A 27,086-nucleotide genomic window follows, 5' to 3' on the forward strand; every position below is an offset into this window, starting at 1 on the left:
TGCCACAAGTGGAGGAGTTCAAGTACCTCGGAGTCTTGTTCACGAGTGAGGGAAGAGTGGATCGTGAGATCGACAGGCGGATCGGTGCGGCGTCTTCAGTAATGCGGACGCTGTATCGATCCGTTGTGGTGAAGAAGGAGCTGAGCCGGAAGGCAAAGCTCTCAATTTACCGGTCGATCTACGTTCCCATCCTCACCTATGGTCATGAGCTTTGGGTTATGACCGAAAGGACAAGATCACGGGTACAAGCGGCCGAAATGAGTTTCCTCCGCCGGGTGGCGGGGCTCTCCCTTAGAGATAGGGTGAGAAGCTCTGCCATCCGGGGGGAGCTCAAAGTAAAGCCGCTGCTCCTCCACATCGAGAGGAGCCAGATGAGGTTGTTCGGGCATCTGGTCAGGATGCCACCCGAACGCCTCCCTAGGGAGGTATTTAGGGCACGTCCGACCGGTAGGAGGCCACGGGCAGACCCAGGACACGTTGGGAAGACTATGTCTCCCGGCTGGCCTGGGAACGCCTCGGGATCCCCCGGGAAGAGCTGGACGAAGTGGCTGGGGAGAGGGAAGTCTGGGCTTCCCTGCTTAGGCTGCTGCCCCCGCGACCCAACCTCGGATAAGCGGAAGAAGATGGATGGAGATGGATGTTACCCCCCTAAAAAAATAAAATAAAATAAATAAATATTGACTGTTGTTACCCAAAGTATATTAAGTGGGATTTTTCAGAAAAACAAATATATACAGTAACACAAAAACAACCTGTCTGTGATCACTATAGGTGTATAAATAATAATATAGTGTTAAATAAAATCAGTCCCTTGGGCACAAAACTTAAAATAATACAGTTTTCCAAAAAGTGCACTTCTGCTGCTATTGGACATAACTGTTTGTTATGATGCTTTAACATTTTTGCACTTTATTTGTTTATTGAAAGAAAATTCTATGAAGAGAAAAGTTGTTTGCAAATGTGGTTACAATGCTAAAAAATTAAAAGTTAAAGCTAAAAAAATAAATACACTTTGAGTTAAAATCTTTCTTTATAGGGGGAAAAATGTGATGTTATGAGCTAGGGAATATAACAACTACACTACCCAGCATGCAATGGGAGTGACGAGCATGCGCGGTAGCCCCGAAAAGTGTTGCATGTCGCCACCGGCAGCTAAGAATGAGTTTATGAGCACGCTGTGAAAGTAAACGTCAAGAAGTCAGCCAACACGCCTCGTCTGCATTATTTATAATTAGACAGACAACACATATACAGTGTGATTTGGTTTTGTTTACAAGGAAAGAAAAACAAAAGTTAAAAAGGGAGATGTGTTGTATATATATGTATGTGCTGCGGTTGCTTTAAGAACGTTGCGACAGCTGCCGTAAAGGAGGTGCGTTGCTATGTTTCCGGTTGGTCGTAAAAGTGTTCGTCATGTGTTTGTACCCTGCTCAAATCTCTCAGTAAAGTTATTCATTGGATTATACCTTTTGTTTTGAACTTTATTACACCTTGGAGCGCTTTTTCTGGTCCATTGTTTTTCCTGCTTTCCCTATCTGCGCCTAATGACTGAGCTACGTGACGTAATTTCTTGTGATGTCTCAAGGGGCATTCTGGTCGAGACGGGATTCGTTCCGAGGGATTCGAATAAAGAACCAACTCTTTTTCTTTACTATAGTGGTCTCGATAACGGGTACCGGTTCTCAAAAAGGGATTCCAGTCCGAGGACTCGGTTCTTTTCTTATCGAACAACCGGGAAAACCGGTTTCGAGTATCATCCCTATGTATATATATGTATATACATGTATATGTGTGTGTATATATATATATATATATATATATATATATATATATATATATATATATATATATATATATATATAATTAACAGAAAAACTTGAATTTTAGTGTTCATTTATTTACACATATACACACACATAACACTCCTCTATTCATTGTTGTGTATATGTGTGTATATATATATATATATATATATATATATATATATATACATATATATATATATATATATATATATATATATATATATATATATATATATATATATATATATATATAAATATACACTACCGTTCAAAAGTTTGGGGTCACATTGAAATGTCCTTATTTTTGAAGGAAAAGCACTGTACTTTTCAATGAAGATAACTTTAAACTAGTCTTAACTTTAAAGAAATACACTCTATACATTGCTAATGTGGTAAATGACTATTCTAGCTGCAAATGTCTGGTTTTTGGTGCAATATCTACATAGGTGTATAGAGGCCCATTTCCAGCAACTATCACTCCAGTGTTCTAATGGTACAATGTGTTTGCTCATTGGCTCAGAAGGCTAATTGATGATTAGAAAACCCTTCTGCAATCATGTTCACACATCTGAAAACAGTTTAGCTCGTTACAGAAGCTACGAAACGGACCTTCCTTTGAGCAGATTGAGTTTCTGGAGCATCACATTTGTGGGGTCAACTAAACGCTCAAAATGGCCAAAAAAAGAGAACTTTCATCTGAAACTCGACAGTCTATTCTTGTTCTTAGAAATGAAGGCTATTCCACAAAAGTGTTTGGGTGACCCCAAACTTTTGAACGGTAGTGTATATATATATGTATATATATATATATGTATATATATATATTTGTATATATATATATATATATATATATATATATATATATATATATATATATATATATATATATATATATATATATATATAAATATATATATATATATATATATATATATATATATATATATATATATAGCAATCAAAGCTGCTCACACGGTCCCTAAGATGGGCATTATGTTTGACACATCAACCTAATGTGTCTTATATTCATCCATGAGAGCATTTTTATTGTAAATTGTGAGGTGTGTCTGTCAAAATCATGGTTGTTTTTACAAATGATGACAGATGTGAACAAAAGCATATATTGTCTTTGTGTGATGATGTAAATGAGGTGTGGTTGTATTGTATATTAAGTATGTGTCCATGAAAGGGCATTTTATGACTTTTTTCTTAATACTTGTGTATGATTTTATTGTCATAATTTTATTACATGATTTTTGTATCCCTTTAATTTAGGTAGCCAGGGACTGCAGATGGAAATTAGCTATTTAGCTATAATCTGGTACAGAACATATCTGTCTTTGAGCTTAATGTTTCTGTACATTGTCCCTTCAAATAAAGACTAAACTAAACTATATACACTACCGTTCAAAAGTTTGGGGTCACCCAAACAATTTTGTGGGATAGCCTTCATTTCTAAGAACAAGAATAGACTGTCGAGTTTCAGATGAAAGTTCTCTTTTTCTGGCCATTTTGAGCGTTTAATTGACCCCACAAATGTGATGCTCCAGAAACTCAATCTGCTCAAAGGAAGGTTAATTTTGTAGCTTCTGTAACGAGCTAAACTGTTTTCAGATGTGTGAACATGATTGCAGAAGGGTTTTCTAATCATCAATTAGCCTTCTGAGCCAATGAGCAAACACATTGTACCATTAGAACACTGGAGAGATAGTTGCTGGAAATGGGCCTCTATACACCTATGTAGATATTGCACCAAAAACCAGACATTTGCAGCTAGAATAGTCATTTACCACATTAGCAATGTATAGAGTGTATACCCTTGTGTGGTGTTCAGGTCTGTGGGACCCGTTTTCGATTTTTATTAAAAGAAAAATGATACAATTAATTAATTTTTCAAACTGAGACTCACTGGCTTTGGCTCATTTTATGTGAAGAACATATATCAGAATACATATTTAATGAACACACATTATACACCCCCGCTACACATTTCTATTACATATAAGATGTCCGGGGTCCATTGGACCCGGGGCTAATAGAAGTGTGGAAATTGATGTTCTGTGTACCACACGCCCACACACACACACACACACACACACACACACACACACACACACACACACACACACACACACACACACACACACACACACACACACACACACACACACACACACACACACACACACACACACAGCAGGCCTAGACAGGAGGAGGACAGAGTGTAGGTACACAGAACATCAGAGGGTCAAATGTGCGACAAAATGAGCGCAGACAGTGTTGACAAACAATGTTGCAACCTTGTGTGAGAACCGCAGGTGCAGAAACACAAAAGAAGAATCCCTGTGGGATGCAGAAACTGGCAGAGAAATTTCCATGCAACGTTCATATTGTTGTTACTCAGCCCGTATTTGTGGGTCTTAGACTTAGACTTACTTTTTATTGTCGTTCAAATTTGAACTTTACAGTACAGATAAGAACGAAATTTTGTTGCATTAGCTGGTTGGCAGTGCAGGATAAAAAAAGCAATAAGGTGCAGATATAAATTAATAGATTACTGTAAAGATACATATATTGCACTTTTGCTTATGCATCCACGTTTATGGATGTATGTTATATTGTCTTTATATTCCAGCGAGTTAATCAATTTTTGGGCGGAATTGAGGGGATTATTATGATGTGTTCAAGAGTCTTATGGCCTGAGGGAAGAAGCTGTTACAGAACCTGGAAGTTCTGCTACGGAGGGTGTGGAACCGCTTTTGTAGAGTCCAGCAGTGAAAACAGTCCTTGGTGGGGGTGGGAGGAGTCTCTACTGATTTTCTGAGCCCTGGTCAGGCAGCGGCTTTTTGCGATTTCCTGGATAGGAGGAAGAGGAGTCCTGATGATCTTTTCCGCCGTCCTCACCACTCTCTGGAGAGACTTCCAGTCTGAGGCACTGCAAGCTCCAGTCCAGACAGAGATGCTGTTGGTCAGCAGGCTCTCTATAGTGCCTCTGTAGAATGTGGTGAGAACGGGGGGAGGGAGCTGTGCTCTTTTCATCCGACGCAAAAAGTGCATGCGCTGCTGAGCTCTTTTTACAAGAGCTCCGGTGTGTAGGGACCAGGTCATATTGTCAGTTATCTGCACCCCCAGGAACTTGGTGCTGCTTACCATCTCCACCGCTGTGCTGTTGATGAAGAGTGGAGCGTGGCTGGACTGGTGCTTCCTGAAGTCGACAATGATCTCCTTGGTCTTGTCGACGTTCAGGACCAGGTTGTTGGTTCTGCACCAGTTAACCAGATGTTTCACCTCCTCCCTGTAGTCTATGTCGTTGTTGTCACGGATGAGGCCCACTACTGTCGTGTCGTCCGCATACTTCACAATGTGGTTAGTAGTGGACCTGGCGCAGCAGTCATGGGTCATCAACGTGAACAGCAGCGGACTAAGGACACAGCCCTGGGGGGAGCCGGTGCTCAGGGAGATGGCACTGGAGGTGTTGTTGCCCACTCTCACAGACTGGGGTCTGTCTGTGAGGAAGTCAAGCAGCCAGTTGCATAGGGGGGTACTGAATCCAAGGGTGGCCAGTTTGCTCACCAAGTGCTGCGGGATGATGGTGTTGAATGCAGAGTTGAAGTCCAGAAACAACATCCGCACGTGTGTGTCCTTTCCTTCCAGATTTGCTAAACTCAGGTGGAGTGCAGAGGAGATGGCGTCCTCTGTGGAGTGGTTAGGGCGATAAGCAAACTGGTATGGGTCGAATGTCGGGGGAAGTCTAGAGACAATATATTCCTTCACCAGTCTCTCAAAGCACTTCTTTACAGATGTTTTTTGGGATAAGTCGGTATTTTAACATAAAAGTGTTTGATTGTGAGGCATTAAAAGCCACAAAATGCAACGGGTCCATCAGACCCACAAACACTGGCTGAGTAACAACAATATGAACACCACACAAGGGTTAAAGTTAAGACTAGTTTAAAGTCATCGTCATTGAAAAGTACAGTGCTTTTCCTTTAAAAATAAGGACATTTCAATGTGACCCCAAACTTTTGAACGGTAGTATATATATATATATATATATATATATATATATATATATATATATATATATATATATATATATATATATATATATATATATATATATATATACATATCAAACTAACACAACGAGGGGTTAATGGCTCACTAATCTCGTATTTATCCAAACAACACAACAACATAACAGCAAGCTTAACTGTCAACACACACACACACTTACACACACTGGCTGCACTCCAAAACTCAAAAACAAAATGAAGCAAAATTATTTTACCTTACTGTATGTCTGGAAATATTTGAGGCATTGTTGAACTGGGAGCTTTAAAGCGATAAATGAGCACGGGCAGTTTGAGGCAATCCTTCATCGGCTTGTGTCCCGGTAGTGCCCTCTCCTTCTCCGTAATAAAGGTCCGCTGTGGCTTCTTTTTCGGTCTTATCCCAATTAAAGACTTGCTTGGGAACAAAGCCCAATTCGCCAATAAAATCCTCGAAGGTAAAGGACCACTAACTAGCTAAAATGCTACCTCTTGTCTAGCAACACAAAGCTATACAGCGAGATTATGAGAGTTTAGACACATTTAAAGTGTTTCTTTTCACACAAAGTGATCTTTAAGACAGGCCGACACAGCTCTGGTTGGCGCAAGGTACGACAATTGCGGAAATAAACTTGTCAGAAGTGCCGGTAGCTTTGTAGCTTTTCGAAATGGCTGCACAGGTGTGTACAGGATGTAAACAGGATGTGACATAGGGGGCCCTGCTTTTCCAAAATGGCCGCGCTGGCCATTCGTAAACCAAAAAGGACACAAATAGAAATGTTTACGAATTGAGGTTCCACTGTATTTCATTTGGACCTCATTTTACTGCGACTACATAACTACTACTCATTATTAGTAACTGTTAATTGAGCACCCAAATGATGCATCCATATCTAGTTTTTTTCTGGTCTAGTTACTACTCTTTACATTGGCTCCACTGCCATTAGTAGTATTGTTACACATCTTTATTTCTTAGTTGATATAAAGCATTAAACAGAGAATTGATGATGCGAGGATCAGACTAACTCCCTTTTGAAGTGGAGGCCTTCTATGACCAAAAGCTGCAGTAAAATACCAATTGATGTCGAAACGTGACCTCACTAAGTTATAAACCTTATGTCAATGAGTCAATTTGTGAACAACTGAATTTCACTGATATAACTGGGATAGACTGGACAAGCGGTAGAACATGGATGGATGGAACTGGCAAGGTTCACATGACTTCAGGCCAGTTATATTTTTCCCTGAGGCATAGCTCAATGACTTCTTTTCTGCGTGAGCCTGTTTGGAATTTCCAATTCAGATGTTTCCGTTATACAAGTAAATAAATGGAAAAGGCATGGTGATCACATAAAGTGGCAATAAAAACATGTCCTTGTTGATTCTGCAGTAGGAACAATGTCACACCAGAATAGTTATTGCCTCCAGAGGTTATAATGATAGTATATTTTCCTTTTTCATGTAGGTATTATGGTTTTTATACATAAACTGGTGACTCTTTCGAAACTTCTCAAGTGTTAATCAACTGAAGGGTTTGATGTTCTTAAATCAGACAAATTAAAAACACAGAATTGCATGTGGATCTTCACACTTTATACTGTACATAAAGTTAAGCCCGAAATTCTGAGCAAAAGTACATTTGTATGTGTTAAATTGGGTAGCTCAAAATAACATAACAGTGGCAACATTTTTTAAATAAAATAAAACAATAATTGGGTGAAATTGATACATTAATGCTAGAAACAATTGAGGCAAAACTACTTGGCTGTGTAACCAGCAGAGTTAACAGATATGAATAATTTTGGACATAGAGCATTTTCGCAAATTGTAAAATTTGTAATTGTAAAAAACAATTTTGAAAATGAAGCTAACTTTTGTGTTTGCGGCTAGTCATTGGCAATTAAGAAAGCCGTGCAGAGGTGTCAAAGTGTACTGCATGAAAAACAGCATTATTTTGTGAAAGCTGAATTTTCTATAGTAGGCTTGGATGCAAAATGTGTCATTATAGACAGTAACTTGTCTAAATAGTAATGCACACAACACTAAGTGAGAATATTCAACCAAGCTGCTGTTGGCCAAAACTCAAGTTAGATTGCTATCCTGTGCTAAAATACAGTGGAACCTCGATTTACAAACTTAATTGGTTCTTTAACATGGTTCTTAAACCGCAAAATTATTTAGTGAAGCAGAGTTCTCTATAAGAGTCAATGTAAACATAAATAATAGGTTCGAGCCTCGACAAAAGTCCCAATTTTAGTAAAAAAAAACACACTTTGAAGACACTGTGTATATATATATATATATATATATATATATATATATATATATATATATATATATTCAATGCGCTTTGACAGTATTTCCACATTCACACATTCACACACACATTCACACGCTGATGGCGGGAGCTGCCATGCAAGGCGCTAACCAGCAGCCATCAGGAGCAAGGGTGAAGTGTCTTGCCCAAGGACACAACGGACGTGACTAGGATGGTAGAAGGTAGGGATATATATATATATATATATATATATATATATATATATATATATATATATATATATATATATATATATATATATATATATATATATATATACATTAGGTCGGGAAAAACCATAAGAGGCTATATCATCCCTACAAGCCCAGGGGATTTTATTGCTATAAAATCCCCTGACGAGCAGGAAAACCTGCAAAATAGGCTTGTGGGGATGATATAGCCTGTTTTTTCCCGGCCTAACGTATATTCCGCTCTACCCTAGTATTGAGCACTGTATAACGGATAAACCACAGAAACCTTGACTATATATATACTGTATATGACAAGGGGGTAATGGCTCAACAACCTTTTTTAATCCAAAAAACATTACAGCATGCTTAAATGTCAACACACGCACAAAATAGTCTTGTTGATGCACTCCAAAACGTTAACAATCATGTTGCTACAGTAAAAAACAAAAAAGGAAAATCAGTTCACCTGGAGTCTGTGATTACTTGTGGCTTTGTTGAACACTCTGGGAGTTTCGGAGTGATAAACGAGCAGTGGCTTCACATAGTCACTGCTAGCGTTAGCACAAACTAGTGGTGTGAGGCGATCCTTCATCGGCCCGTGTCCAGGTAATGCCTTCTCCTTCGCTGTAATAAAGGTCCGCTGTGGCATCTGTATCAGTCTCATCACAATTTAATATTTGCTGCAGAACAAAGCCTGCTTCGTTAATAAAACCCTCAAAATAAAGGTGCCGCAAGCCGATGGCTAACTAGCTAAAATACTAGCTCAAAGCGGTTGACTAGAAACCCGAAGCTATACAGCAAGACTGTGAAAGGTTGGACACTTTAAAAGTGTTTCTAATCATACAAAGTGATCGCTAAGACAGGCTGACACAGCTCTGACTGCCGCAAAGTACGAACATTTTGGAAATAAACTCATCAAAAGTGCCGCTCGCCATTGAAACTCTTCAAAATAGGATTTAAACAGAATGTGACATAGCGGGCCCCGCTTCTTCAAAATGGCAGTGGCCTAGTGGACAGGAAGTGATGTCATTAAAATACCATGCAAAACAAATGAATCAAACGTCCATATGCCAAGACCTATACAAAGCAGTCAGTGCACTAAACGTGCTTATTATCAAAACACATTTAAAAGTAGCATATTCTCAATCGTCCATATACAAAGTTTATGATTTAAACATTTGATAACTATTTGTGTATTGAATGTACTTTTAAATGTGTTTTGATAATAAGCATGTTTGGCCCTGCGATGAGGTGGCGAGGGTGTACCCCGCCTTCCGCCCGATTGTAGCTGAGATAGGCTCCAGCGCCCCCCGCGACCCCGAACGGAATAAGCGGTAGAAAATGGATAGATGGATGGATAGTGCACTGACTGCTTTGTATAGGTCATATTTATGCTGCTAATAGGTATTTTAGCATTATATTGCATATTGTGATTTTGACATGTTTATTGATTTATATTGTACAATATTGAGGAAAGAACTAGAACATATTTTGGATACTTTATAATACAATTAGTGTTATTTAAAGAAGATATTTTGTGTACACATGGATTTATAAGAATGGTCCTGGCTCTTACACATGCCAGGCTTCTCTTTTTGATGGTGAGCTAAGGAAAAGAAACATCTAGTCTAAGGATCGTTCTTGGAAGATTCCAGCCAGGAACCCCACCACCTGTTCTGTCTGGGCGGGTAGGAGGCTCTCGAGCCGACCCTTTACCTTTTTTCATCTTAACCTGCAGCACATGGACTGTGTTGCCATCCTTTTTTTCAAGAATTTTATTAAGTCTGAACTGAGATTTTTTACAAGATCCAGAGACACTAATTAATGGACTTAGAATTGTATATATGTATATAATAACTGTTGTTTTTCAAATTGCTTTCATGTTGAATGGCCATTCAACTCATTGTTGTGTATGTATCTGCTGTCCATCACAAATTCTTTAATACACGGTGTGAACCAAACTGCAATTTAAGCTTTGCCTTCTCTCTCCGAGTCGAAACCCTAGTCTCTGTTCCTAGCCTATAACACCCCATATATATATTGCATTGATTTGTAGCAGGTATAGGTTACACATGGTTAGCACACAGAGGCATATTCGGCCCCGTAAACATTTGAAACCGGAAATGTCACAAATAGTAGGTAAATCGAGGTTCCACTGTAACTAAACTCTGACTCGCTGACATCACTCACATGGCCTAGCCTGTAAAGACACACACTCAAACCCCAGATATTACACAGTTTCAGTACATAAATCCCATTTACACAAAATACCATGTGTACTTTATTTAATCTCAACGTGTATTCATGCAATATTGCATTCGCATCCGTTCAGTGGAGTATTCAAACAATAACAGACCATTCTGTATTTTGACTGTATTATCGTGACTCAATTGTCGCGATATGTACCGTATGGTGAAGTCCTCGCCAACACACAGCTCTTTATAAGGCAGTCACACTGAGCCTGGCAGGGACTCATTAATAAGCAGTGTATGTTCATGCTGCTGTGAGTCTGTTCACACTAGTTTCATTGAGGAATTAAGGAGAATTAGACTGGATTTGTGTTACGTAATTCCTGCAGGGGCCTAAAGAACAAGTTACATCCATGCATCTCTTGAGGTTTGTGTTTGCACACAACCTCCAGTTCTACTGTAATCTGACTGTCAACCAGGGCACACGCCATATTGTCTCCTATCTGTTTTGAAGCAATGTGTACATAATAGTGTGTGCATATGGCTAATTGGTGTTATTTTATCTGCTAAATCAAGGCAGGCTTTTTATGTGCTAATCCATTGTTATGTAATATAGCTGGTACAAACACACACATTTCCACTTGCACATACAAGAGCTGTTGTGCTTCGGTGTAACTCTACGTTGACACTATTTAATTCTCTATGACAAAATTATATCTTGCAAAATTAAGCAATTAGGGACACTCATTTATATTTGATTATTATTATTACCATTAATGATTATTTGTAACACAAACAAATTGAATAAATAGATACTGTAGATGATAATAACGTTTGGCATAGACATCAAATCAAAGCAGACTTTATTCATATAGCAATTTTAATACACAGGCAAGTAGCAAAAACAAAGTGCTGTTAAAAAAAAAAGAACACATGCACACAGCACTATTGACAATAACAAAACAAAACATGGCTTGGCACTGAGAATTTGATGGAAAAACGCCAACTTTTAGGCGTCCACACTGAAGAATAACAAATTAACGGAATCTAAAAAATAAAAAAAAGACACGTGATGAAATATTTGCAAAAATACATGAATAAGTTAATAAAAACATAACATTGAGATAATACTAATATTAATATTAACAATTGAGATTGAAAACAGCACAATAAAAAAAAACAAAAAAACATGATCAATAAAAAGCCGGATTAAAAAGATGTGTCTTTAGCCTTTTTTTTTTACCCCGCCTTCCACCCGAATGCAGCGGGGATAAGCTCCAGCACCCCCCGTCACCCCGAAAGGGACAAGCGGTAGGAAATGGATGGATGGATAATGAAATTATAAGATTATCTAATTTTCAATAAAATCAAATCAAGATGTTAATTAAGATTCTTCTTCCTTGTACTTTGTAAACACTTTGAACAGTTTTTTTTAAATTGGATCATATTAGTACTTTGTTTCACTTATTTGCTCAATCCATTGCAAATGTACCAAATCAATGAATGTCAATATTTTTTATTCAATAAATAATGGGTTTGAATGTTCTCGATAACTAACATTATGTATTATTCTAAAGGAGCGTTTACACATTGCCTTTTCTCTAGATAGCCTACACCTACACTATATGATTGTCAGTGAAAGAAAGGATGCCAGTGAGACGTGAGGACAAATTGCAGAACTGCAGCAACTAATTATCCCAGATTATGTACGTCAACAGCCAAGCTTTAAAATTCCGATTTCCGAGGCGCATGCGCAGTGATCCGCTCGCAAAAATGCAATGATGGCAATGTACTGCAGATCCAGAAGAGAAGGCCTGGTTTACTATTTCTATTCCTAATGTTCTCATCCAAAAGGTTTTTATGAGATTTAGGTCAGGGCCCTGCCAGTTCTTCCACCCCAACCTCATCCAAGTACGAGACTAAACAGAACGGAGAACCAGCACATTTTTTGTAAAATGGCCTGTAAAGGTGATAATGCGCAGGAAATCAATGTACTTTCTTTTTCAATACTCGCCACTTCCTGTCCAGTTTCAGGTGGTTTCCTTTGAGGTCAATCTTTGCAACACATCCTCGGTGCTATGACCTTTGTTTTTTTCCCTCCTCTTTTGTTGTTTGCTAGAGTGTGTTGTTATGACTGATGCATTCAATGTGGCCTGGTTTTCAGGAAACTACATCTAAATGGAGGCCAGTAGCGCTGAGTCAATACCAAGCAGTGTAAACATTTTGCAACCTTGTCTGCGATGGTGCCAGAGTAATTTGGGCAGTCAAGTACTAACCAAAAGAAAGTCATGTTCCATTTTGTATCCATTCCTTTGTAATAAAAATAGCTATATCTGGTGGTCTCGAAATGTCAGTTGTCAGCTTCATCAAAAATGAATTATATGTATAATTTCTAACTGTTTGTTCTTGAGCCGAGTTGGGCTTTTTGCCATGTTTAGTTAGTGACCTCTTCTGTTTATTGTAAGTCTTGCTTTCCTTCTTCTGTCCTTTTTCTTATTATCTCAGTTTATCTAACGGCTTTTTCTTTCTCTTCATGTTGCTCTTTCCCACAACCCTATCTGTGACCCCTCTCCTTCTCATCTATTTGTCCCCACTGTTTTCCCATTTCCTTCCACTCCTCCTTTTCTCTTCCTTCATCCCTTGTCACTGCTCACTTTCTCTTCTTTTCCCCTTCTTCGTCATCCACCCATCTTTCTCATAGATGAAGCGGAGGTTGTCGCCATGGGGAGCCAGCTTTGGAAGTGGGCGAAGGTCAGTCATATAACCCCAACATGCTGACCTTGGACACTTTTCCACAGAAAATAAGACTATGGTACCAAGTGCCCTAAGAACAGTACAAAGACTTAAAGGACCAGTTTAAAGTTGGGGCTTTATTACTTCCTGAGACTTTATTGACAAAAATGGAATGGCATCCATTCTACAGTACATATCTGAAATTAATAATCAGGACAAATTGTTAACTAACAAAAGTCATTTTGCAGCTGACACTTTTGCTGGTCCAGACCCAAAATGTATAAGATACTTTGTACTTACATGTTATTGTGATCTGCTGAACATATTTTTGTCATGAGACCAAAGGCTGCAGGCAGTAAATAACATGTGCTTAAAGTAAAAGCTCGATTGGCAGCTTTGGTGACTCTTTAAATGACGTACCGCAAATCTTTCAAACCTTGCCATCTGCTGGGTTGAATAAATAAGTTATTTCTATACGTTGCTATTTTTCGCCAGCTTAGATTTAATAGAAAAGCCTTTAGAATATACTTCTAAGACTTCTAAAGACTGCCAATGTTAAACCCTCAGATTTAGCGCACTTTTAACACATTTTGTCTTACATATTTGTCATTTCTGAATGCTTTTTGCTGACATTTTTACTTGGGATGTTGCGATCAGGGATTTATGCTGGTGATTCCAATATCCATGAGCCATGAGTGTGATTCGCCGATACCAATACCAATCATGTGTATTAACTGTATATTTTTTAATTTATTTATGGTGAGAGCTATTGACAATTCAACAATATCAATACAAAATGTAAACTAATTAATTTTTTTCTTCTTCGGTGTGTACCTTGTCCTCCAGTGATAAGAACACCTGATAATGATATTTAAGATACAAAGAAAGACAGTTTATTTGCTGGAGTGAAGGTGATTATTATTAGCTTAGTGGAGTGGCTGCACACTGTGTATGGAGACACAGTTAACAGCAAGCTACTTTACTAAAAGCAAATACAGTGTCTGCCTGTTGTAATTGGCAATAAAAGACATTAATCTGCAATGGCGATCACATACTTCACGAAAATCGGTTAATATTGATCAGTAACAATCGATTGGCACATCTCAAATTTTTACACTGGTCATTGACTTTGGTCCTAGAGTTTACTTTTGAGCTCATTTGAACCGAACTGCCCGCAGAGTTTATAGGCAATCCGTCTCTCAAGCGGTCTCAGTCAACTTATTCACATGATTACATTCACATTTGACCAAATGAAGGTATTGGTAAAGAGCAAACACTTTAAACCCAACCTGAGAAGTGTAAACACCCTTTAAAAGTTGAAAAGTTTTGGAAAATGGGAGATTATTTTTAATAGTCTGAACATACAAACGTACATGTAAATCTCATCTGTTTTCACAAATGGGCATGAGTAAGAATGTCACAACCAAAACAACAATGACCAACCTCAACACACTTTAACTTTTGTTTTTATAACAATCATCATATTTATTAATGCCAATGTGTCTAACAAAATGGTAGCACTTCCTTATATACCAGTAGGACACAGATCTTAGACCGTTTTGGTGTTACGGTCCCATTTTTGGAGGGATTCTGGGGGGTTCCATTTGTTCTTAGTTTCAATGTTAAATCCGTTTATTTTGTTTGTGGAAAGTGTTGCAGGCCAATAAAAAACAAAACTGCAGGCTGCACCTTGGACACCACAGGTTTGGAGAGAGTGTGTAAACTGTACGTTCACATCCCCTGGGGAAGCCGACTAATAAATGTAAACGTACTGATTGCTTCTTCTCGAGCAAGTACTCTGCCCTTTTGGTATCTCTTTTGCCAGTGGATTAAAATCTGACCTAATCTGATCAGAATCAGAATCAGAATCAGCTTTATTGTCATTACGCAGGGTAACGAGATTGAGGCCATTCCATACAGTGCGATAAAACAAGTGTACACTCTATACAGAGGGTGAAATGAATATGTACATGAATATCTACATGAAACAGGGTGGTTGGTGGAATGGGTTATTGCACCGAAGAGAAGGCAGTTATGAGGGTCAATGGGGAAGTCTGTTCAGGGTGGTTATGGCCCTGGGGAAGAAGCTGTTTTTTAGCCTGTTCGTCTTGGTTTTAATGCACCTGTAGCGCTTCCCAGAGGGCAGCAGGTGGAACAGGTCAGAGCCAGGGTGGGTGCTGTCCTTGATGGCACTGGCTTTGTTGAGGCAGCGGGAGGTGTAGATGTCCATCAGAGAGGGGAGAGGGCGGCCGATGATCTTTTGAGCCGTCTTGACCACTCTTTGCAGCCTCTCCCTGTCTGCTGCAGTGCAGCTGCCGTACCATACTGTAATACAGTAGGTCAGCAGGCTCTCGATGGACGAGCGGTAGAAGGTCAGCAGCAGGTCAGGCTTCTGGTTGTACTTCCCGAGGACTCTCAGGAAGTGTAGCCGCTGCTGAGCCTTCTTGATGATTGCTGTGGTGTTGACTGACCAGGAAAAGTCGTTAGAGATGTGGACTCCAAGGTACCTGAAGGTGTGGACCCCCTCCACACGCTCGCCGTTGATGTAGAGGAGGGCAGGGTCGGTGCTGCTCCTCCTGAAGTCGACAATGATCTCTCTGGTCTTGCTGGTGTTGAGAGCGAGGTTGTTCTCTGAAGACCAGGCCGTCAGCTTCAGGACCTCCTCCCTGTAGGCAGCCTCGTCACCCCTGGAGATGAGCCCGACCACTGTGGTATCGTCAGCAAACTTGACGATAAATGAGAACCCATCCAGGTTTGTTACTATTACAGTAGGTACTTTAATGACCCCTTCAATTGGAGGTGCTAAAAGACACAGTTGTCTTTCCTCTGCCACATCTTTTTGATGAATCCGTGTCGTCAGTCATCACATTATCTCTGATTATATCCTCTTCTAGTCTGTTGAAGCCCAAAAGTTCATAAAAATCACTGTCACTGTCAGATTCAGCGACTAGAGAGTTTGCATTGATAGCCCATCCCTCTGCTTGGACAGATGAAAATTAAATACTCTTTCCAATCTTGTCTGAAGCTGAATTTATGAAGATACATTTTAATTACTTGAAATAATTCTTGTCCTGCTCCTGTTGTGTAGTTCCTTAGTTTGACTTATTAGTTCAACCTACTTTTTTCCAAGCACGTGCTGCTCAGTGTTGGAGTTCACGTTGGTCTCCCATCTCTCCTGAAAATCGTATTGTTTCCTGTTTCCAGTTCTGCAAGGAAGTGATTTTGTCACCACTGTATCCGGCAGCTCATTACTGACCCAATGTCTATGTTCAGTAAACTAAGGATGGGATTTATGGCTCTTTAAAGTGAGCCAAATCCTGAGTAGCCGTTTCATTCGAAGAGCCGTTCAAAAGACTGGCTCATTTTATATATACAGTATATACATACTGTACATATATATACTGTATATTAGGGGTGTGGGAAAAAATCGATTCGAATTCGAATCGCGATTCTCACATTGTGCGATTCAGAATCGATTCTCATTTTTTAAAAATCGTTTTTTAATTTTATTTATTTAAATTTTAATTTTTTATTTTTTAATTACTCAATCCAACAAAACAATACACAGCAATACCATAACAATGCAATCCAATTCCAAAACCAAACCCGACCCAGCAACACTCAGAACTGCAATAAACAGAGCAATTGAGAGGAGACACAAACACGACACAGAACAAACCAAAAGTAGTGAAACAAAAATGAATATTATCAACAACAGTATCAATATTAGTTACAATTTCAACATAGCAGTGATTAAAAATCCCTCATTGACATTATCATTAGACATTTATAATTTAAAAAAAAAACAAGTGTCACAGTGGCTTACACTTGCATCGCATCTCATAAGCTTGACAACACACTGTGTCCAATATTTTCACAAAGATAAAATAAGTCATATTTTTGGTTCATTTAATAGTTAAAACAAATTTACATTATTGCAATCAGTTGATAAAACGTTGTCCTTTACAATTATAAAAGCTTTTTACAAAAATCTACTACTCTGCTTGCATGTCAGCAGACTGGGGTAGATCCTGCTGAAATCCTATGTATTCAATGAATAGAGAATTGTTTTGAATCGGGGAAAAAAATCGTTTTTGAATCGAGAATCGTGTTGAATTGAAAAAAAATCGTTTTTGAATCGAATCGTGACCCCAAGAATCGATATTGAATCAAATCGTGGAACACCCAAAGATTCACAGCCCTACTGTATATGTATGTATGTATGTTTATATATGTATGTATAGATGTATATGTATGTATAAATGTGTATGTGTGTATATATGTGTGTATACATGTATGTATGCATGTATATGCATATATATGTATATATATGCATATATGTATATGTATATATATATATATATATATATATATATGCATATATATGTGTGTATATATGCATATGTATATATGTGTGTATATGCATATGTATATATGTGTATATATGCATATGTATATATGCACATGTATATTTGTGTATATATGCATATGTATATATACATACATATATCTGTATATACATACAAATATACATGTATATATGCATAATATATATATACATGTGTGTATACTGTGTGTATATATATATATAAATAATTATTTTCATTTCTTAAATAAATATACTATTTTTTATGTTATTACTTATGGAGTATACTGTGAATAAATTGAGAACAGGAAGTGAACAGAAATTTTAGCAACTGCTATGTAAAGGAAAAGGGGTAGGATTAAATAAGCTCTGCTTCTTCCTACTCCTTTTCGAACATGTTGAATAGAGAAACTGGAAATTGTGATGTATTATGTTGTGTGCATGCAATTTCAAAATAAACACAAACTCAAGGCAACTCAATATATATGTGTATATATATATATATATATATATATATATATATATATATATATATATATATATATATATATGTATGTATGTATGTATGTATGTATGTATGTATGTATGTATGTATGTATGTATGTATGTATGTATGTATGTATGTATGTATGTATGTATGTATGTATGTATGTATGTATGTGTGTGTGTGTGTGTGTGTGTGTGTGTGTGTGTGTGTGTGTATATATGTTTGTATGTATGTATGCATGTATATATATATATATATATATATATATATATATATATATATATATATATATATATATATATATATATATATATATTACAATTTTTGGGGGGTGTTAAATCAGGACACAATCACAGGTAATAGGTATCAGATAAGATCTGGATCAGAATCCTTTAAATTTACACCAAATGTACTCTATTGGTGGGAATTATTCTGACATACACTGATATAAGTTAGAACTATACGCAACAGCGGGGGATGCATGTGCCAGTATGCCCCACAACAAAAGGATAGAGTTTAAGACTGACTACAATGGCAGACTCGTGATAAGATCTTCGGGTAAAACTTTGGGTACAACTTTACCATTAATGAAGATATCCGCTGATGTCTCCAATTGGGAAAACTTCACAAATTGGGCAAATGATTACCAATAAGTAAGAAAAGTTGGTTTTGCATATTAGGGCCCCTTTCAAGTCCTGTCAATTTGACAGAATAAATCTATCCATAACTTGAGATAGTGTTCTGCATTCAGGCAAATAAATATTAAAAAAATATATTGGCATAGAAAAATATAACATAACAATTTCCTATTGAGTAACATAGTCTTGAGTAATGGCTTAGCTTTTCATCTAAAATGCCCAAAATAAATAGATTTTGGGCTACAATGAGAATGAATGTAAAATGTAACAGATTAACTTTTGTACACAATTTCTTGTTGACTCTGCCTCAGTAGAGAGTGAGTTACACTGTAAATGATTAACAGGAAACTAGAGATAATCCAGTCACTTTTAATGTTGGCATGTTTTCCAGTTTCTGTTTGAGCTACTGTAAATGAATATCAGCAGCAAGAATGACTGTCAGAGCTTAGATGCTCAGTAATAGCTCAGCCAGCAATTTGATTAAGGTGTAACACAAGGCTTGTGGTAAAAATAGCACTCCCTGAAAGAGGTTAAAAATAGTTTTGTGTTGCACAAAGTAGCCACAACAAGACTCTCAACTAATCCCATGTCTCTGATGTCTGATCAGACCGTACGTTGCCAGGCAGCAATATGAGGGATAAGGAAGATAGATGAACAGGAATAGATTTAGCCCAAGGAGGGAACACAAGCAGTCTATGAACAATATGTATGCAATTATACTTCAGTCCAGACAGATTAGAATGCGTACATTGATTCAAATAAATACATCGCTGGACTAGAATGAAGGATTGAAAGACTCATTGATGTCGGTCTCTTTTGCAGCAGTGACGCCGCTGCCATGGCATCAGGACCTTCAGATGTGATGGCCAACCAGGAGCCTGCTGAGGTTGCAGATGAGTGCTCAGGTACTGCTCGTAGTCCTGCTTCGTTATTTGTTATCTCCAAAACAATATGATGTCACCTGGTGACATGTGGTGGGGCGCCATCCCCTTTTGGGTAAAAGATCAAATGATAATACACATTTCATTCTGCAAGTCACATGTGAAGAACAGCAGCGTTGATAGAGGACACACACAGCAGAGATGAGCAGGTATCTGTAGATGTTTAGATCTGTTGCTGCTGCTACTGCAGGCAGGAAATGAAGGAACAGAGAACACTATTATTATCTTACACACAAACATGACATTGGCACTCAGATAGATAACACACACTGCTAACAAGGAAAGCACTGTGTTGTGTTGTGAGTGTGTTGTGTGCTTCTCACAACTTCCATTGCTCATTGCCGTCTAATAGTTTGAATTTTAATTTTAATTTGATCTACAGTATTGGAGTCTTCAAATAGAGCAAAAGTATTTGGCCACCAGCAACTTTACAGTAAAGATCTCCCATTGTAGCAGTGGTCTTTGTCAATGATCCATGTGTGTAGAGCAGGGGTCCCCAAACTACAGCTCGCCAGCATCCACAATCTGGACCGCGGGACGTCCCAAGTTTATTTATTTATTGAGTGTGTGTGTGAGGTTCTTTTTAAGTCTGTCCTGTCCAGCTAGTCAGGCAAATCATATTGTTGAGGTAGCTCTGCTGTACAGATTTACTTTACACAATATATAGCGTGTAGATATATATATACATAGACATATATAACTTATACATCTGTTTGTGTGTGTGTGTGTGTGTGTGTGTGTGTGTATATATACACACACACACACACACATATATATATATATATATATATATATATATATATATATATATATATATATATATATATATATATATATATATATATATATATATATATATATATATATATATCCAAACATTTAATAAATAAAGTCAAATCAAATACAAATAAGGCAACAAGAGACGTATCCCACACTTCCCTTTTGTAAAGTAAATCTGTACAGCAGAGTTACATCAACAATATGACCCCTTGTGTAGAGTTTAGCTTAAATGTTCAGTCTACCGGGAATTTAAAAAAAAGTACCTGATGGTGTTTCCTTTTGACTTTCTACATTTGTATTGCATTGAGATGGCATGCAGTTTTGGATGCCTCTGAACACTGTTTTGTAGTCTTTTTTTTAACAGTGGGCTTTTTGTGATGTCTCAGCTTGACGGACGTACTTATGTAGGCATAAATAACAACATTGAGGGATTTACTTGAGTATTTTGTTTTGTACAATTACTCACACTCCACGATATGCTCTTTCTACCAGGATAGTGACTTGATATTCAGTACTTCTTATAAATAATGACCATGGTCCATCCATCCATCCATTTTCTACCGCTTATTCCCTTCGGGGTCGCGGGGGCGCTGGAGCCTATCTCAGCTACAATCGGGCGGAAGGCAGGGTACACCCTGGACAAGTCGCCACCTCATCGCAGGCCCAACACAGATAGACAGACAACATTCACACTCACATTCACACACTAGGGTATTTTTTTAAATACAATTTGCTTTTGGGAGGCAACTACAGCATACTTGCCAACCCTCCCGAATTTTCCGGGAGACTCCCGAATTTCAGTGCCTCTCTCGAAAATCTCCCGGGACAACCATTCTCCCGAATTTCTCCCGATTTCCAGCCGGACCTGAGTGAGGACAGCCTGTCGTCAAGTCTGCTTTTCCTCCATATAAACAGCGTGCCGGCCCTGACACGTTATAACATCTACGGATTTTGGAGCTCAGTGCGCAACTGCACACACAACAAGAAGGAGACTATTATATATATGTCTCCGTTATCCATATTTTTCTATAACCCATAAAGTAGGCAGGCACGGAGCCATTGCTCAGCGTGTGTTTATTCCAGCCGGCACGTTAATACACTGACACACGACATCCGGATTCCCATCATGCATTGCTTCTAAACTACGGCAAGTAGTAATTTCCAAAAACATAACAGGGCGAAGCAGAAGAACGAAAAAGAGACAGTCATGGCGACGACGAGTAAGAAGAAGAAGTACGCTTGCAAGTTCCAAAATGATTGGAAACAAAAATGTCAGTTCATCCAGGACAGCTCGAAGGGGAAGGGGTATGCTAGGGAGAGATGGAAGATTCCAGACTCTGGTGCATTTGATGAAGGCACTTTTGTGCGTGCCACACAGCAATGCATCATCAGAGAGGGTGTTCAGCATGGTTAGAAAGATAGTGACAGAGAACAGAACAAGGATGGACAATTCAACCCTAAACTCACTCCTTTCCTGCAAATTAAATTTCACAGATGCTGCCCATACCTATGCTCCTTCAAAGGCTGTGCTACTGGCTGCAAAGCATTACACATTCAAATACAACAATGAATAGAGGAGTGTTATGTGTGTGTATATGTGTAAATAAATGAACACTGAAATTCAAGTGTTTCTGTTAATTATATATATATATATATATATATATATATATATATATATATATATATATATATATATATATATATATATATATATATATATATATATATATATATATATAATTCGGAGGTCTCAAGGTTGGCAAGTATGAACTACAGTCAATTTGGCAGCAGAACCTTGCTGATTTCTTGAGGCGGATAATTGCTCGTACATATATATGATAGCTGCAAATATGTAAATATGATTGAAAAAAATGATTTAAAAAAAATCCCAAATCCTGCTGTTCTGTGTTTTTCTAGACGTGCTTGTAGTCTCACAAGTGTGTTAAGACAGACCAAGCACCAGCGCACTTTTCCCTCTGCTGACTGAAAGCTCTTTGTAGATGTTTAAAGAGTTATACAAAAGTTTCCACTGCAGTACTAATGGAGCTGCAGTCACTCAGGAAAATCTTTACAAGTGCGTGTGTTTATTTGTGTGGTTTTGCCTCAGGTGTCTACCTGGGCTTTTAGAGCCAACTGGTGTATTGTGTGAACTACCCCTCATATGTTGGCGGTTTGTAAAGATGCTGACTGTGTAATTGTCTCATTAGAGAGCCGCTGTAGTGTTTGTTTGAATGAGTCAGGACAGCAGGGAGTGTCCAAAGTGCGGCACGGGGGGTATTTTGTAGCCTGCAGCATATTCAAAAAAGACCAATTAAATAAGAATACAACAGCCAAAATTTAAAAAAGCATAATGTAAAGAGAACACGGCAAAATGTTCATCCTAATAAGACAGAAAATGAATATGCTTTGTCACCTATGACAAAAGGATATAGGAAGGCTTTGAGGGAAAAACTCAAATAATTTAAATGGGAGCCAATAGTAGTTTTTGCTTTTGTTTACTTATTGTGCATTAACCACTTTATTTTGTCAAATAAAATGTATGTAGTATTCAATACCACAAATTCAATACATCATCTGATTTATAGCAATACTAGCAAATTATAAACTTTTTTATTGTGTTTTGTTTATTTCGTTACTCGTTATAAAACTTTTCAGTTCTATTATCTTTTGTCAAAGTAAAATAAAAAATATGCACAAATGGGGAGAAAGCATGTCAACAAATTAACTTGGGTTAAAAAAAATAGGTTATTCTCCTTTTATGTCTCTGGTCAAAATTATAAGTAAATATAAATGTGAGGGCCTTCAACTTAAACAAGTTCTATTCTAAATAACTTCTTAGTATTATATCAACCCACATATATCTATGTGGGTTGGTTTTGGCCTGTTTGAAAAAGTAGAAATAAAAATCGAGCAGGAATCCTTGGATTTTTCAGTATGCAGCTTTTAATGGAAAAATATTGGACACATTTGCAGTAGATGAACACCAAGAGATCACAAATCTGTGAGCATATTTGAATAATATTTCTCTTATTTCTGCCCTCAGGAAAGAAGAAGTCTAAGTTCCAGACATTTAAAAACTTCTTTGCCAGGAAGAAGAAAAAGGAGGTGTCTTCATCAGCGGATCAGTCATCGCTTAAAGGCAGCCAGTCGAGCGACGATATCAGTAAAACATCAGAAAACAAAGCACTCAGTCGCTCAGAGAAGGAGAAAGGTTCTGGGTAAGATTCCTCTCATGCAGAAAGGTTAAACATGTCAGTCCAATACTAGTTAAAGTACCTATGATTGTCAAACACACTCTCACGAGGTGTGGTGAAATTATTCTCTGCATTTGACTCATCACCCTTGATCACCCCATGGGAGGTGAGGGCAGCGGTGTCCGCGCCCGGGAGGAATTTTTGGTGATTTAATCCCCAATTCCAACCCTTGATGCTGAGTGTCAAGCAGGGAGTACAGTTACATGTTTGATTTATACGCCTACCATTTGAATTGTATCCTTAATTTCCCTCAGATTATCAATAGGTTTGATTGTCTAGGTCTAGAAGCAGTATGAATTAATTACCAACACATGAATTCTTACACGTTTTCTAGAACTCACAGATTGCTCGCTGTCATACAACACTATCAACTGCAGCATGTTTCTCCTTTACATGCCATACTGTATTTATGTTTCATAAGCTCAAATATATAAAAGGTAAATAATGGTGAAAATAAATCTCCAACCATTTGCGGCGAATCCTTGCAGTGAACTACAATAAGAGTTTGACTCCCTTTGTGAAATCTTCATTGTTGCGTGGGAAACGGAATATGTACAACTTGGGGGGAATACAATAAAGCTGTAACCAGCGTTGAACGGACCCTCCGCACAATCTTTATTTAATTTTCACCTGTAGACGACAACATTAGAGTCCCACTGAAGTTAATGAATGACACAGTTGGTTCTGAAAGGTTACATAACCCAGTTTAAGAATCTGGATGAAGCATTTGCAAAGCTTAATAATACACAAATAACTCTCAGTCAAAAGCAGCTCAAGCCAAAGTGGGAGGAGAAAGTGCCACACTGCAAGTATACCCGAAAACTAAAGAAGCAGCTTTTGACCTACAATTGAGTCACTGATGGTCTGAAACCAGAGGAGGACATTTTATGATAGTTGCACAAGAGCAAAGCTTAGCTTTTATCCCCACAACATCCTCAAAGATGGTACAGACCCATTCTGTAGTAGAAGATCATAGACCTCCTAGTCATTGGCTGCAGAAAAACCAAAGTCACCTTATTTGACCCTGATGAACAAAAAATTGGCCTATCTACTCATAGATATGACAATACCGTCTGATAGACACCTCCTCAAAATGCAAAGAGAAGCATAAAGTGAAAATATAAAGATGTTGAAATTGGGTTCGAGAGACTATGGCGTATGAAGACATCCATCATGCCAGTAATCAGTGGTGTCCTGAGTGTAATTAAAGAAATACCAAATCCACAGACAAGACCAAGACCTCCAGAAGGTCCTTCTCTGCCTTGTTTTCAATGAATACTTTGGCCTACTGCTTTAATGTGGGTCATTATGGTGGTACTTGGTGAAAAACATTTGATAATCACCGATAGAGACTCTATTTTAGAGGCTTATTAGACCTTGTTTATCTGTTCAAGCTGCACAAGTTTACATGCATGGAATGATTTTATCCCATATGTCTTATTGTGCCATGGTCTGGGGACAGGCCACCACATGTGTAGTGAAGCCTATGTTGTCATTATATAAACAAACACTACAAATATTTGACCAAAAACCAATGAAGCATCATCACTGCCATATTACCCAAAAATATAACATGAGTTTTGATAATTTTATAAATTTCTCATTTTTAAAAGCTATTTTTAAGTGTCTTAATGGACTAGCCCCTGCTGTGATATGTAAATAAATACAAAGATACAGTAGTGAAGTTGTGCAGACTCGAGTTGCAGTTGGTGGGAGCTGCAGAGTGAAAAGGTGCCGGACTGCTCTGGGTCAGTCTGCGGTCTCAGTGAAGGCCTCACATCTGTGGAACTCTTTGCCACTGGAGTTAAAGTCACAGTCGGACATTAAACTTTTCTCCACAAAACTGAAAAAGAGGCTTAAGGACAATCAGAAGTGTGAGCACTAAAACTGGATGTAGTATGGACAAATGGGGCCAAATATTTTTAATGTATATTTTATTTTGTACTTGTCTTAATCTTTTTGTATGTGTTTTACACTTTTCTCAACTTTTCTTTAAAAGCCTAACCAGGGACAATGGTTGCAAATTAGCCTGTGGCTATAAGTCCTATGTACTTTGACATCGGTTACCTATGGGTGGCAATGTTTCATTGCACTGTCCCTGTCAAATAAATAAATTAAATAAATAAAAAATTTTATATGATAAGAAGTAGCTGTTTTACAGATGTCACAGTGCCAGAGTTGCTAGTGGGATTCCCTCATAACATGATCAAATTTGTATGGTTTTTTTTTTGGTTTTATTTTATTTTAAGCACTTCACCTCATGAGGAATGATGCACGGAATGAGTTATTTTGGGGGGTATGATGGGTGGGACTTGTGGGTGTGTCTCTGTGCAGCTGGACCACTGACCTATTACTAGAGAGTAGGCATAAGCAGAAGATTTTTTTGTGAAAATAAACTTACCATAGTGCCCCACCCGGATCAAATATAATTTTACAAGCCCACGAAATAAGCAGAATTGGGCCCCTTAGAGGGAATTAGTCAAAGTAGTGTTAGACTTGAAGGCTTAATCTTGTTGCATACATACAAATGTAAGGGTTAGGGGCCACTTGGGTATATTTTGCACATTCAAAATGCAAACAACCATGTAGGATGGAGGTCAACATATGCGAAGCAATCCCAACATAACATATTTGTGTTGTAGGTGACAAAGCATATTAGTGCAATATCTAATAAGACTTCTCATTAATATTGAACTCATTTCATTTTCACAATGGACTCTCCTGCCTTAGGTAAACAAACTGTGTGACATTGAAGATCTAAGTATCCATCTGCTGATCCTCCTGTCTTGTAGCTTCCTGTTTTTGTTCAAAGTAGTAGAGCATTTCTTCCTGTGAACGATCCTGATTTCCTTTCTTTTAAGAAGTGCCACTGCCACTTCCTGCTGTTGCTTCATCTTCGTTTTCACAGGAACCCACTTTTGAACAAATACTAAAAATATCAAGAAAGGGAAGAGAAAAGCCTAAAAAGATAACACAACGGGTTGTCTGTTTTGGTGAGATGGTGACTCTGCTTTTGTTTCTTCTGCATCTTTCTGCTTTTCAAAGGTCAAAGATCAGTCTGGGCAGCAAAGCGTTGTCGCATGACTCCGTCTTTGTCTCAGATTCGTCGGACGCAAACGAGGCTCTGGGGGCATCTCAGGACAGCATTCATGGAAAAGTCAAATCTCTTCAGGTACATTTACTATACCGTATATTATTGCAGTAGGGAAGGGATTCATATGGCCACATCCTTGGGTGAATCTTGCGTGAGAGGAAGGTGAGTGGGGCGGGGGGAGTGTAATCATTTTGCAATGCAGTCTGCTGAAAATAATGGGAAGTGCCACTCCACATAGC

General features: G+C 38.1%; 1 protein-coding gene across 6 annotated transcripts in view; it reads left to right on the forward strand.

The window, feature by feature from the left end:
* Positions 1-27,086, forward strand: part of LOC133648925 (mucin-2-like) — a 111,499-nt gene that overhangs the window by 58,002 nt on the left and 26,411 nt on the right. For 3 of the 6 annotated variants that reach the window (XM_062045467.1, XM_062045469.1, XM_062045472.1), the window contains exons 2-4: positions 19,601-19,683; positions 23,543-23,717; positions 26,799-26,925. In XM_062045467.1, coding sequence (XP_061901451.1) covers positions 19,601-19,683; positions 23,543-23,717; positions 26,799-26,925 — 385 coding nt within the window. Of the gene's footprint in view, positions 1-13,255; positions 13,306-19,600; positions 19,684-23,542; positions 23,718-26,798; positions 26,926-27,086 lie in introns of all 6 variants that reach the window. The other 3 variants (XM_062045470.1, XM_062045471.1, XM_062045468.1) reach the window with 3 other exon arrangements.

Source organism: Entelurus aequoreus, linkage group LG04, assembly GCF_033978785.1.
Source record: "Entelurus aequoreus isolate RoL-2023_Sb linkage group LG04, RoL_Eaeq_v1.1, whole genome shotgun sequence".
Classification (NCBI taxonomy): Eukaryota; Metazoa; Chordata; class Actinopteri; order Syngnathiformes; family Syngnathidae; genus Entelurus; species Entelurus aequoreus.